Here is a 14,853-nt window from a genome sequence, read left to right on the forward strand (position 1 = left end):
TTCAAAATGCCTCACCTCTCAAGGTAGCACAGACCAGAGAAAGCAACAGCTAAACCATAGACTATAATCACCAATCTTGAAAATATACTTAGAGGTAAGAACTACAGTCAGATCAATTCTTGTGGCAGAAGGTATTAGCTTAGCATTGCCTCCAGAAGAGTAGACTCTGTGGAGCCAACGGTTCAAAAATCTGACATATGGAACTCAGCTTTCAATCTTTTCAGTGATACATAAATGTGATCAAGACCATATTGCCTCTGGTGCTCATTTCCCCTATTTCCTAACACCAGTACAAGAAATGACTTTGGAAAATACATGTATTTTCTTCCTTTGATACTGTTCTTTAGAATCATTCAAGAAGGGTTCATGGCCTGGCCCAAACTTGAGCGGATTCTGCTCTGGAACCCTATGGTTATATCTTAACCCGTGGGGTAAGGAGTCTTCAGGACCAAGGGGACATCCCTCACTTGATGTCTATTCCCCCAATCTCTTTCTGGCCACACTTCATGCACCACGGACCTGACAAATTCCTGATCAACTAGCCATGAGACCACCCCCAAGGCCTGCATAGTCCTCTCTCTCTGGTTCATCTGACTGATAAGGTGGCGGACCACCAGAGTGTCTATCTCTGCCCTGAAAGATGGCCAAGGGCAGTGGTTTGCAGGAATGTGCAAACTGCACACTGGATGTGCAGAATGCAGTGTGCTTGACAGTTTCCCACAGGTAGGACTGGGCCAAGGGTAGGAAGACAAGAGAGGTGAACTATGCAGCGGGACCAACGATGCCACCATTGTCATATGCAGTCTGGATCTCCACGGAGGCTGGGAATTCTTAATGCAAATCTTCCTATAGGACAAAATACACTTTATTGTTTGTTAACTTGATATACAACCTTAAATACTGAGGCTCATGGTATACAGGGCTCCATATATACTCTTGCCCCGAGCCACTGGAATGTAGGGTGGGCCCAAGTTTTATGTATCCCCTAAAGAAACCACAAAGTATCTTCTGCTCAGGATTCTTAACGCATTCCATGTCAAATCTCAAATGAGAGATTTGGTTCAAGTTTTGTGAAAGCAAGTAATGAGATTATAAATATTTATCTAGAAAACTTTATGTGTTTGCCTTTTAGTTATCAGTTGTGTTCTATTTTAAAACTCCTTACGTGGGGCGCCTGGGTGGCACAGTCGGTTAAGCGTCCGACTTCAGCCAGGTCACGATCTCGCGGTCCGTGAGTTCGAGCCCCGCGTCGGGCTCTGGGCTGATGGCTCAGAGCCTGGAGCCTGTTTCCGGTTCTGTGTCTCCCTCTCTCTCTGCCCCTCCCCCATTCATGCTCTGTCTCTCTCTGTCCCAAAAATAAATAAACGTTGAAAACTCCTTACGTAAATACGCTGTAGTTGATGAAATAGATCTGCGAAAGTCTATACATCTGAAAAGTCTGGAAAAGCTTTTTTTAAAAAATGAGGCATTTTCCTCAGTTCTTAGAGTGGCATTCTCAAAGAAAAAAAAAATTGAGCCCTATTGTGGTATAATGTCACAGTGTCTGACCATCCTTAATGGAGGATTCAAAATGTTATCGTCTGCCATGCACCAAAAAATTCACCCATATATTCATTTGTTCAAATAAATATCTACTGACCACCTACTGGCACCACCACCAGCCAGGCATTCCACCAGATTCTGGGCATTTTGATGACAGATAAAACATAGAGATAAGATGAAATTCAATATTAACTGGAGGAAGGTGACAAGTAAACAAGAAATTTTAATAGTTGACACATGCTATGAACTTATCAGCAGAATGCAGGGTGGGTACTAAACCCAACCCTGGAATGCAGGAAGGTTTCCCAAAGACACATCAGCCAAGCTGAACAGCTGAAGAGGAGTTTATCTGGCAGAGAAAGTAAATAAAAATGTCCACTCGGAACACTTTTAAATTCCATCAGACAGTGATATACAGGAAAAAGAGACACGGGAATGAGTATTTGTTGACCACTAGGTACTTCAAAAGTGCCATATGTGTGGGGTGCCTGGGTGGCTCAGTAGGTTAAGCGTCCAACTTCAGCTCAGGTCATGATCTCATAATTTGTGAATTCAAGCCCCACATTGGGCTCTGTGCTGACAGCTCAGAGCCTGGAGCCTGCTTTGGATTCTGTGTCTCTCTCTCTGCCCATCCCTCACTAGTTCTTTGTGTCTCTCTCAAAAATAAATAAAAACATTAAAAAAAAGTTTTTATAAAGTGGCATATGTGTATTAAATAACTGGTCTTCATCACGACATGGTCAAGATGGGATGACTGACACCATTTTATTGGAGAAAACAAAGACTCAGGAGGGTTAAGCAAGTCATTCCTAGTCATGGGACTGGAAAGTGGCATAGCCTGGATTCAAACTCAAGAACAGGAGAGATTCCTCCCATCGTTTTCAGGATCACTACACTGGAAAATCATGCTGAAACAAAACTTTGACTTGTCCTTGCCAGTCAGTAAGTTTCGATCCTCTTTGAGAGAAAAAGAGGTAATACATGCAAAGTGCACTGTAGTTTGTAATAGATGCCACTGGTGACAGTGTGCCAGAGTGTGTCCAGAACGGCAGATGGCAGGGCTGAACTTGTGGTTGGGATTCCCACCTTCTTGATCAGGAGTTGTTGGGCACTGTTCACGTGCTGCCTTAGCTGCTGGCAGATCTTTGATATTTAGCATCACTTAAAATTTTCATTCAGACGGACCCACTTTATCTCCAAACACTAAAAGTGAGCACAGGGTGTCTACTCCTATGTCTCTGAAAGGCCACGTGTATATACAGAACCCACGCATGTAATTTGGACTCAGATTATAGAATTGGTTTTTCTTTTCTTTTTTTTTTTTTTTTTTTAACCTGTCACCACCAGAATATGAAAATATACTTAGTAATACTGGCCAAATTGTCAAGGAAGTCACTTTTTGACTATAGAAGTAGAATGGAAAGGTTATTGGGGTATTGATTGCATAAGGAAATATGTTTTTTATACAATTTATATTTATAGTCCTATGTATATGGGATATCTGTGTGTATGTGTGTAAATATGCATGTATTTTTTTAAGTTAAAAAAAATTTAAACGTTTATTTTTGAGAGAGAGAGAGAGAGAGTGAGAACATACGAGTGGGGGAGGGGCAGAGAGAAGGGAATGGGATCCAAAGTGGGCTGTGTGCTGACAGCAGAGAAAGCCCAATGTGGGGCTCGAACTCACGAACCATGAGATCATGACTTGAGCTGAAGGCGGTGCTTAACCAACTGCGCCACCCAGGCACCCAGTATGTATGTATTTTCTTTTTTTTTTTTAATTAAAAAAAATTTTTTTTAACGTTTTTATTTATTTTTGAGACAGAGAGAGACAGAGCATGAACGGGGGAGGGTCAGAGAGAGAGGGAGACACAGAATCTGAAACAGGCTCCAGGCTCTGAGCAGTCAGCACAGAGCCCGACGCGGGGCTCGAACTCACGGACCGCGACATCGTGACCTGAGCCGATGTCAGACGCTTAACTGATTGAGCCACCCAGGCGCCCCTGTATGTATTTTCTATACAATTGTATATAGAGTCTTATAGAATTTGGGGCTGTATTATGGTCCAGATGCTGCTTCTCAGAGGCCTTTTTTATTTCCTTTAACTCCACAGAAGTAGAGACTGTGCAGCTTGAGGAGTTAATCAAGGTTCATACCTGGGATAGGGGCCTGCTCATGGGAGAGGCAGCTTATGTTCTGTACTCAATATCTTTGGCTTCAGGGAAGGTGATGGCATTCGAAATTCAGATTTTTCTGAGGTTAACTAAATCGGGGAAAATATCTGAAGCTTTGATTACAAAGGAATGAGGGGCATACTACATATAGCCATACAAAAGGAAAACCCGTTTAATAAAGGCTTGTATTCAAACAAATTGATGCTTATTTAACTGTTTATTCTTTCCCTCAGAAAGGGATAAATATTAGGAAGAAAAGTCCAACTAAGTGAGGAGAGAGAGATGACTGAAGTGAGGCCTTTTAGACTGAGTGGTCAGGGAAGGTTTCCCTGAGGAGGGGAAATGTGAGCAGACACCTGAATGGTGTGAAAAGTTTACCATGTGGAGATTCAAATGAAGAAAACTCCAAGCAGACGAATTAGCCAGAGTAAGAGTTCTGAAGTAGAAATCAGCAGTGTAGATTTAAGGAAGGCCCAGAAAGCCAGTGTGGCCCCAGAAGTATAAGAGGGGGAGGGAGCCTTAGTTGAGGGGAGAGGGAGAGAGGGAGAGAGAGGTAGATGTGCAAATAACTGGGGGTGGTGGAGGGCCAGATCATGCAGGGCTCTGAATGTCATGTGAAAGAGTTTGGGTTTTATTTTATTTTATTTTAAAAAAAAATTTTTTTTTCAACATTTTATTTATTTTTGGGACAGAGAGAGACAGAGCATGAACGGGGGAGGGGCAGAGAGAGAGGGAGACACAGAATCGAAAACAGGCTCCAGGCTCTGAGCCATCAGCCCAGAGCCCGACGCGGGGCTCGAACTCACGGACCGCGAGGTCGTGACCTGGCTGAAGTCGGACGCTTAACCGACTGCGCCACCCAGGCGCCCCTGGGTTTTATTTTAAACGTGATGGGAAGCCACTGAGGAGTTTTGAGCAGGAAGCAACACAATCTGATTTGTATTACCCAACAGTCACTCTAGCTAGGGTATGAAAAACAGACTATAGGAAGGTAACAGTTAATGTATGGAAACCACTTTGGAAGCTCCAGCAACCGTCCAAGAGGTGATGACAGACAGCGAGGTGATGCCAAGTAAGAAGGTGATGCTGAGGCATGATTGGAGATATGGCAAAGATGGAGCTGAGGACTTTTGGGTAGGCTGGTGATGGGTTAGGTCTTTGGCTTGAGCAACTTGGGCAAATTGTGATGCCATTAGTTGATCTTGGGAGGAATCAGGGGAAACAATGAGCCTGAGGAGGCAAATCAAAGGCTTAACGTCAGACATGTTAAGTCTGAAGTAGCCATTAGACATCCAAGAGGAGACATGAGCGGATCGTTGCAGAGACAAATTTGTACTCAGAGGAAATATTAGGACTGGGAGTAAGAATTAGGAGATACTATTATAGAGATGGTATATAAAACCATAGTCTCCGATGAGATCTCCAAGGGAGCATGCAGGAGTGAATGTAGAGGGCAAAGGGAAGAGGGGTGAGCACTGAGTTCCAGGGCCCTCTTCCCACACGGAGCTGGGAGGAGGAAAAGCCAGCAAAGCAGACGGAGTATGCTGCTGGAATGGTAGGAAGCAACCCACTAGAGTACCTCTTGGAAGTCAAGACATTTTAATAAAGACAGAGGGTATGATCAACATTGTGAAAAGTTGCTGAAAGAATGAGTAAGAATAGCAACTTATATAAAAAAAGAAAACTCTTTTAGAAACATTAAGCTAAGAATTAAGGGCTCTGTAATTACTTATGTGAGAAAAAGGGCTTATACAAGGTCACGATTCTACAAATATTAATTGAACGGTCTTCTTATAAAATCCGACGTTTAAAAATAGTGTGACAGGGGTGTTGGGTGGGTCAGTCAGTTAAGGTTCAGACTCTTGGTTTCTGCTCAGGTCATGAATTCGTGGTTCCGTGGGATCGAGTCCCACTTGAGGCTCCGTGCTGAGTATGGAGCCTGCTTGGGATTCTGTTTCCCTCTCCCCCCACCCCCAACTCTCTTTTTCTCTCTGTCTCAGCCCCTCCCTGGCTCGTAAAGCTCTCTCCCCTCTCTTTCTCAAAATGAATAAACATACATACATACATACATAAAAAAGTGACAATTTGATAACAGTGCGTATGTTAACTAGAGGCTGCTTATACAAATGAAGCAATTAACCCAAATGCCAACCAACCAACAGCCTCCTTGAAAGGCTACCCACAGGTGGGAGAGATGATTTTTTCCACTCTCAACAATTTTAGCAACTAGTATATGAGTTATGTTGAGGCTAAATATAAAGAGTAGGATTCCATACTTTCATAAGTGGGCTAAGTCAAAATGCCCTATCACTGGTGAGTTTGTGTCACTGTTATAATCAAAATTTTATGTCCAAGTCAATGCCTCTGTGTTCCATTTTGGATGTCACCACTACTTCCATTTCTTGGCCTCTCTGCAGACATTTGGTAAAACTACTGAATTCTGTGTAGCGTATTTTCTCCTTGGATGACCTAGAATGATTCAAAACCAAGGGCTACTTTTCCTTTATCACACAATATGCCCTAAATGAATCATGCCCAGTAGCTGGTGTATATTCAAAGAAAATGGTTAGGGAATATAAACCAATAATCATGTAAGTAAAGCATCACTGAAATAGAAAAAGTACATACAGCAGAATAATCTAAAATCCAGTCCAAAGGCAACTGTATTAAATTATCTGTAGCTCACATGTCCTCCAGCCAGGTCAACAATGTATAGAAGGCTGATTACTGATTAGATTATTTAACCAGCCTCTAAAATAGAGAGTGCTAGGTACACAGTAGGCACTCAATACCTGTAGAGTTATTTTAGAAAGAAAATATGATTTTGGAATTTTTAAGCAAGCTCTACTCTTCAGAATTCAATTTGTAATTGTTCCTCATGAAAGGCTTGACCAGCACCAAAGTGGGGGCACGGTCTCCGTGCATAATGATTTTATCAGTTTTTAAAAATGCTTTAGCAAACTAAACTTACACAATTTGATTTTCTTGCCATTGCTTTCCCTATACCATCAAAGATGATTCTTTCTTTACTATTTCGAACTCATAAAATTGCTAAAAATCTAAAATTCAATTTGCCACATTACTACTAATTTGAATAATGGCTGAATAAAAGACAGGGAACGCTGAAGCAGCATTGATTTCTAAAACATTTTGCACTTTCCTCCTCCATCCCTGTAAAGTAAAGCTCGGATGCTACGCACAATTACACAAGAAAATCAAGAAAGCCATTACATTCAGCATTTTGTCATGATCATTGTTACCATGGCAAAAAGTGGGCTTAGTTTAGCACAGCTGTCACGGACGAGGTCTGCTGGCCTTTTGTAAAGCTGAGTAACAATATGATACCAAATTCTGTAGCCTGCCACTGTTTTGTTTTGTTTTGTTTTCTTCCCCAGGACAAGACTATTGTCCACAGATGTTACTGTCTCATTCCTTAATGATCTGGGCCAGTGTCATCGTCTTACTGTATTCTTGGCCAGTGACTGAGGAACAGAGTTAATCTAGGAAGGTTACTGCTTGCCCTACCTGCTGTTCTAAGGGGGGGAAAAATGTGTGGTGTGAAAACTTGGGACTTCAATACTAGAAAAAGCCAAAGTTTCAACAGTGGTACTATAAATGACTACAGAGAGGCGCTGGAGAGGGCATGGGTTTGGGAGTGAGAAAGACAAATGCATGATAACTAACTGTAAGGCATATACTTTCTCTCTGAGAATCAGTTATGTATCAAGTAGGAGAAGTAACTTCCTTGTGAGGATTAACAGAGAATGTGGAGGCCCAGGCACATATTGAATGGTGGGTATTCAATAACAAAAGCATCCTCCCCTCCAACCTTTTCCCTTCATCACTAAGATTTCCATGCCTTGAAGTTGGTAGGTAAACTGTTTTCTGTTGGAAGGTAAATCATTTTGATCTTTCACATCATTTGTACACTATCCTCACAGAGCTAAGGGTAAGGTACTTTTAAAGGTCTGAGAGTATGCATAAATTTCACATCAAAAAGAAAAAAGTTAGTGTCGATATCGTAATACGCTCCATATCTTATTACTTCTGGTTTTAGTGATGCCAATATTATCGCTATAAAATGGAATATGGGAGTATATACTAATTTTGACCTTATGCAGAGATTTTTACTTTTAAAAAATGAAGCAACATTATGAAAGCAGAGAAGTTTAAATTATCTGAAATGAATACATTAATCAAGTCTCTGTACTTACCAGAAACAAAGGCTACGAGCATTTTTACCAGCTAAACAAAATATTTTTTCTAATGAGATTTCAGCTGAGTATCGTTTATCTTAAGAGAAAAATAATGGGACCTTACCTATTCCAGTAGCTCCAGAACTGGTCATGCAGGTAGGCATGGTGGCTACATTCATCACCAAATGAGGCTTTGCTTTCAATCCAGTGAATTATGTGCCCTTCTACAGCTAAGGGACAAAGCATTACTAATACAGAGCAAAGAGAAGGGAAGACTGAAAATACTGAACTCTGTCTAGGCCTCTCTGTACTTCAAATTAGCAAGCGGAGGCTTAGCCCTCGCTGTCATCTACGGATGTAATTAGAACACAACACATCGTGTGTGTTCTTATGAGGAACATTAATGCAATAATCATATCCCTTTGATTTACATCATCCTCTTCGAAAGCCCCTCTCCTACTTTGACACTGCCTCTGTAAGTGGGCAAGTAACGGGAAAGCAAACCAAAGCAAGCCAGCCTGGCTTCTCAACAGAACCACGTGGAAAAATTCAGAATTGAGAGAGATGACTTGAAAATGGCACCCCAAATGTCTTCAGAGGATATGCTTATTTCTCAAATTGAGGTAAACGTTTTCAAGGCAGAGATTTCTTCTGAATCTATTATTGTCTGTAATTCTAAAACAATCTTTTCCAACAATTTCACCCATTTAAAGCTAATCTACTCTGGTTACATTTGCTAATATTAACAAAAAGTAAAAAAACAAAACAAAACAAAAAGTCTACGGTGGAAACACACCCCCTTTCTCTATAAAAAAAAAATGCAGAAGAGAGTTTAAGGACTTACCAACTGGAACTTGTAAAATAAAGTCTGGTGTTTTGTCATAACCCTTGGCACGGAGCTGATCTTCATCTACAGGAAAAACAAATACTGTTACTTCTAATAGTGTTCCATTAACAAGACAGCAATATAATTGCTTTTTTTTTTCTTAAAAATGTATAAAAATTACTAATGCAGTCTTAGGCATGCAATGCGGTGTCAGAATAAATGAACTTTCTTAACAAACCTGAAGCATAGATTAAAAAAAATGCCTCTTTGTCCCTTCTGCATTTTTATGTCTTTATTATAAATATCATTAATTCAAGCTGTCATCTGCTACCTTTTTTGTAATTGAAAATACTCAAAATAATGAAATATACTTACTGATTAAAAGAAAAGGCTTTCACCACTATGAATATCACTAATGTTATCAGCCAATATTGGCAATTTACAGTGAGGCACAAGCACAGTGGCCTTTACAATTATAAAGCAAATGTTTTCATTAGAGCAATTAAGAAAGTTTAGTTTCAATTAGTAAAACTATCCCTACACACAAGAACACAGAAAGGGACAAGGACAATAAGATCACTACAGAGAATTAATTGCCCTGCTTAATTCCTTTGGTATGCTATTGTTTCTGGCATTTAACAGAGTTTTACAACTAACAATATGTAATTCTGAAAAGCAAACAGGCTTTGAGATTTTTTTTTGTAAGTCTGTTCGATTTCTTGATCCTCTGTAAATATCAATGATCCATTCAGAAGGAAGGGAGGCAGGAAAACAGGGGGCTTGAGAAAGTTGGAAAAAACTAGCAAGGTGCTTGGTTTAAAAAAAAAAAAAAGTTCCAATATTTTCTAAATGCTGTCCTTGACTTCTAATGGCATTACAATGTGATTTCTGAAATGAAGAGTTCTCCATTAGATTTTGGAGTGACCTGGTCATTCAATTCCAGACATGGCTTTCTGTCTTCACCCAACCTCAACTAATGGCCCAACCAAGTAACAAGGAAGGCTGTGTGGTCTCTTAACACCTACTGGGCTGTTGACATTGTCATGCATCCCATTCGCCTTCCTGCATCACCTTTGATTAAAATTAATGGCCCATTCCCAGTGTTGGGTAGCTTATTTCCAATCCATTTGTCAGCCCAAGACAGTGGTTTCATGGCCAATGTTCAGAAACTCTGTTTTAGAACACTCTTGTGTACATCTTGAAAGGTCAGCATTTTAAACGTAAATAACCTTTTAATGACAAGACATATTTAAACTAGATATTTAAGTTAAATTTTGTTAAAAGCCAATGTCCTTTATCCAGACTTTGAAGGATTAATGCCAGAATTCACAACAATCTCCCCTCCTTGAAATATAAAAAATCTTAACTATTGAGATAAGAAAATACAAATTTAAGTAATTTTACTTTAAAAACAAGAAAATTTGGAAGACTGGACTGCAGAAGAACCAGACTGGGAAAAATTTTTATCCTCTCGATACACTGGCCACAACAAGAATATTCACTGGAAAAGACATTTATTAAAAGCAACTCAAGTGCCTTGAGGTGATGTTACTATAGCTGATGAACAGTTTTAAAAGCTGGGTTGACATTAAAAAACAGAGATTAATACTGCATTAAAACTATCCTAGCTTGATCAACCTTTGCAGATGTTAAAATCTGTTTCAGAAAGAAAAATGATTATGTTTCTGACAGCAGCTCAAAACAAAATTTCAAAGGTCACCAACCAATCCAAATGCACATATTAAACCCCCTTGGAGGTACATGTTGCACTTCTGTTCACTGCACCAAAATTACCAACACAATACTTAGAATTTAAACACTGTCACTTAATGTGAAAGTGCACACACACATACACACCCCTAAACCATGGGCAGAAAACATAAGGTGAGGTTAGAGAATCTTCCCATCTTTCAGTGGAGAACTTTCAAGTGTAACCATGAACTTTCTCACTCCATTCTCCCCCTCTCTGCCACCCCCTCCCCCGCCCCAGCCTTCTCAGTAGGAAGTTGATCCGATAGTAACTGTACCCAAAGGATAGCTTCTAGAAGTCTGTGTCACCACTAGTGATATCATATATATATATTGAGAGTAAAGAGGTTATTCCACATGTCTGAAATACCATGTTATTTATTGGGTCTCTACCCCATTCTTTTATTTACTAAAGTCTCACTGCTTACCATTCCTGTTTCAACCTTCACATTGTTTCTTTCATCCTAGATTTCCCAAAAAAGGAAGAGAATTGTTGCAGGATTTTTCACCTCAATACATGAGATTCGCTGTCTCGCTGCTTAGAAGAATGAAGAGGTGGACACAAAATGAGCAGCAGGCAAAAGTTTATTAGAGTATAAGATTAGAAAGTAAGAATAGAAGGAAAGGTCTCTTTACAGAGAGGGGCCATTTGAAAATGAATGTCTGCTACTTTAGGCAAGGGTCATTGTTGTACAAGGTTCTAGTCAGCACCCCTTCCCTTCCCCCTTCTTCCTTCTCAGGTTCTACCCTAACTGGCTGAATAACTCTAGGTGCTAGGTTGTCCATTCCTGATTGGCTTGACTCCATTGTGTGAGGAGTCAAACTGGTCATACTGTCCCTTGTGTAACGTAAGTTTTATGGATACTTTTTTTAGTTAGGTATTTTGATTGTCAAATTCCTCAGGAGATCCTGAGGGGGAGTAGGTGGTGTCTATTACATTCTTAAGAGGAAATTTACGCCCGAGGGGGTTTGCTGTTTTCAAATGCTCCCAGCATTGTTCCAAAATATGTGTTTTCCCCCACCCAAGGACCTCAGGTATTAACCTTTCCCTCTCTGCCTATTTTAACTTTGCCCATGGAATGATGTGGGCAAAGTTCAGAGGAAATGACAGCACAAGAATAGAGAGTAGCATTATGAGCAGGTGGCCTTCTTCACCTGGTTTAGGCCCCAGGAGAAGTTTCTATCATGGATCATCCTATGGGGAGATTTTTAAGGTCAGCCTCATCCATCTGGCCTGATTTCCTGGTCTTTATGCTCATTTCCTGGCCCCCCAGCCTAAAAAGATTCCTTACCACTAGATTACCCAAACCATTGGGTATGGATTTACATTCTGACTATCTTGTCATGGTTCCAACTCCATGATCTAGAGATTATGCTCCATCATCAGCCCACATTGCTTCCCTTCTGCTTCACTCTTTCTTCCTTCCCTTGTCTTATGGTGCTTACTCCCTATTTTCCCTAGACCGGGCGTGAAGCCTCTAGTCTGAGAACGGGAAATGTTTCCTTTTCATTTTTTAAAACCTATTCATTGCCTCACTCTTACCACCAACATATGCTTTGTATTTAATGTTCAAAAAGCTAAACTGAATAAAATACAAGTACATTTTAAAGAATATCCAGGGGTGCCTGGGTGGCGCAGTCGGTTGAGCGTCCGACTTCAGCCAGGTCACGATCTCTCGGTCCGGGAGTTCGAGCTCCGCGTCGGGCTCTGGGCTGATGGCTCAGAGCCTGGAGCCTGTTTCCGATTCTGTGTCTCCCTCTCTCTCTGCCCCTCCCCCGTTCATGCTCTGTCTCTCTCTGTCCCAAAAATAAATAAACGTTGAAAATAAATAAATAAATAAAGAAAGAATATCCATGCCTTCTACAAAGCCTAACTAGACTGACTTAATAATTTTCTCTCCTGATTTAACTTTCCATTAATCAATAAGACACAGAAACAAACAAACAAAAAAAATGTGGCCCAAAGTTCAAGGTTTTATTTGATACCTCTTACTGCTATCTTTCATCCTTGGTTCCAACTGTCTGCTCTGAGGTTCATCTTGATCATCAAAGAAGGAACTGCCTCCCTTTCCTTAACACTCATGGGAAGTTTTTCTACTTTTGTCTTTGATCTACAGTATTTTAAATAACATTGGAATTACCCATTCCTTAAAATATGGGTAGAATTCCTCACAGAAAACAATCTGGGCCTGGTGCTACTCTGGTGGGTTACTTTTCCCATTTCTTTGATAGCTATCAATCTGTTTAGATTTTTATCTCTTTTACAGTCAGTTTTGCAATCTATATTTTCCTTGAGAATTATACATTTCATCGAGGTTCTTATAGCTCTTTGTACATAATGGAGCCAAACGGCTACTTAAGATTCTTTGAACTTCCCAAATGGAAAACTGAATGTTTAAGTAACCTCATACTTTGAGGGGGGGAAAAAAAGAAGAAAATTAACTAGAAAGGGCAAAAAAGAGAAATAACAATGTTTTAAAATAGCACTTTTAGTACAGCTTCCCAAAATGTTGGAGATCAATATGAAATCAACCTCCAATCCTGTGTACCTATCTTATGCAGTGAATATAGGAAATTGGAAGCAAGGCTCATATTTAAGGTACATGTTAAAAACACCCAATATATTTCATAACTACTGAGTTGCTTAATGTCACAGTTCAAGCATTCACTATCAAAATTAACAGAATATTCTTGCTTAAAGCAGGCTTCTTAGCCTCAAGATCCACAAAATGCAGGATTTTTAGATAATGTGTGTGACTCACGAACCACAGTATTTCTGAGCCTGAAAAGTCTTAGAGATTACTAGTTCAGTATTCCAATTTGTACATGATATAAATGGCCCAGAGGAGTTAAATGACTCACCAAGACCTAGGCCTCTTGGATAGCTAAAGACACAGGTAAAAACCTGCTTCAACCACATTCTAGTTGGTCCTAACAGACCACGTACCTCTTTTAATTAAATTTGATCATGTGTGACATTTATGAAGTAGGGGAAAAATTCTTATTTTCCTGCTGGAAGATCTTAAAGCACGGAAGAGGTGATGGCCATTGTCTGATAGTATTTAGGTTACATGTGCCTGAAAAGGAAATGAACTACATAATCTCGATTTCTAGCATTTCGGTGGTCCTCTCTCCAATTGAAATTTTAAAAAAATCAATGAAACTGCATCCACAGATAAAACTGAGGTTAAATTTTTAAAAGCAACTCAGGTCTTCATTTATTTTTAAGTTGTCAGGCCTGCCTTTGCAGGGTATTTAAAAAAGGAATTTACACATACTTAAAGAACACTGTGAAAGTTTAATTTCTCTGGCCTTTTAATTACCCTCTCCTCTAAATGCCCCAAAATATCCAAAGCAATTAAGTACTAATTACACAATTTCTTTTTCTAAAATAAAGGGCTGATTTTGAGTCAGAGAACAAAACACATCTGAAACTAGTTAACATATACTTAAGAATCATAAAAGGGCATGAGGAGTACCAAGGAAAAGTTAGAGGTTTTCTTTTGTTTGTTTTATTAAAAGACTTTAAAATGTTAAGAAATACAGTTATTCCCAGGAAAATTATGCAAAATTCCAGTTCACAACGCCTGAAAATGAAAAGTAACACTGTGACCAGGCCTTTTATCTATGAATTTGTCAAAAGGCTTCTAAAATGCTAGGCTAAAATACATTCTTTGATAAAAAGAATTTTAACATCTATTAAATTTCTACTAAATTGAAGAAGGGCAAAAGATATATTGTAGTTTTCGTATGTGTTGATGGATATCTTTTCTATTCTCGCATTTTGTTTTCTTGTGTTTCCCCCCCCACCAAACTCTCATTCAATACTTGGAGCTATGGGCCCCCTGCCCCATCCCATATTTTTATGTTCTCAAAGAGTTTCACAGTCTTTTCTACCCAATTTAAGAAGTCAGCAAGGTTTCAGTAATAGATGTTACTATGATATGCAAACTATGTGCACAGAGACACAGAACAGATATGCATTTCATGGGGAGACCCACAGCACAGATAAATGAAATCTTTAGAGAACCCAAAATTTCATTACAGCCATTAGTTTCAACCTCTTCCCCCCAAGCTTCTTATCAAAGCTACTACTAAGGAATACAACTGACTGCTCTGACCTCGTCCTTTGCTTATGTCTTCAGGGGACAATACTAGTGAAAATTGAAATGGCCTAAAGATAGGAGACAAATGGGAGGTCACAAAGCTGGGACAGTGCAAAGTGGAGCTGAGCAGGCTGGTCCCTGCCGACTGGTGGCTGTGGAGACAGACAATACGAATATGGACAACAAAAGTGAAAGTCTTCTATATTTTACACCACATTTTAATTCTTTTGGTGTAATGCCACAAAAGAAGGGATGAATCA

General features: G+C 39.8%; 1 protein-coding gene across 1 annotated transcript in view; it reads right to left on the reverse strand.

The window, feature by feature from the left end:
- The window catches only part of CDIN1 (CDAN1 interacting nuclease 1), a 216,681-nt gene that overhangs the window by 96,479 nt on the left and 105,349 nt on the right, over positions 1-14,853 (reverse strand). Inside the window, exons 9-10 of the mRNA XM_047075343.1 lie at positions 8,757-8,822; positions 8,037-8,142 (exon numbers count right to left, since the gene is read on the reverse strand). Coding sequence (XP_046931299.1) covers positions 8,037-8,142; positions 8,757-8,822 — 172 coding nt within the window. The remainder of the gene's footprint in view (positions 1-8,036; positions 8,143-8,756; positions 8,823-14,853) is intronic.

This window comes from Lynx rufus, unplaced genomic scaffold (assembly GCF_022079265.1).
Source record: "Lynx rufus isolate CCGP_SWC_20201006 ecotype Redwood Valley unplaced genomic scaffold, mLynRuf1.p SCAF_13, whole genome shotgun sequence".
Taxonomy (NCBI): domain Eukaryota; kingdom Metazoa; phylum Chordata; class Mammalia; order Carnivora; family Felidae; genus Lynx; species Lynx rufus.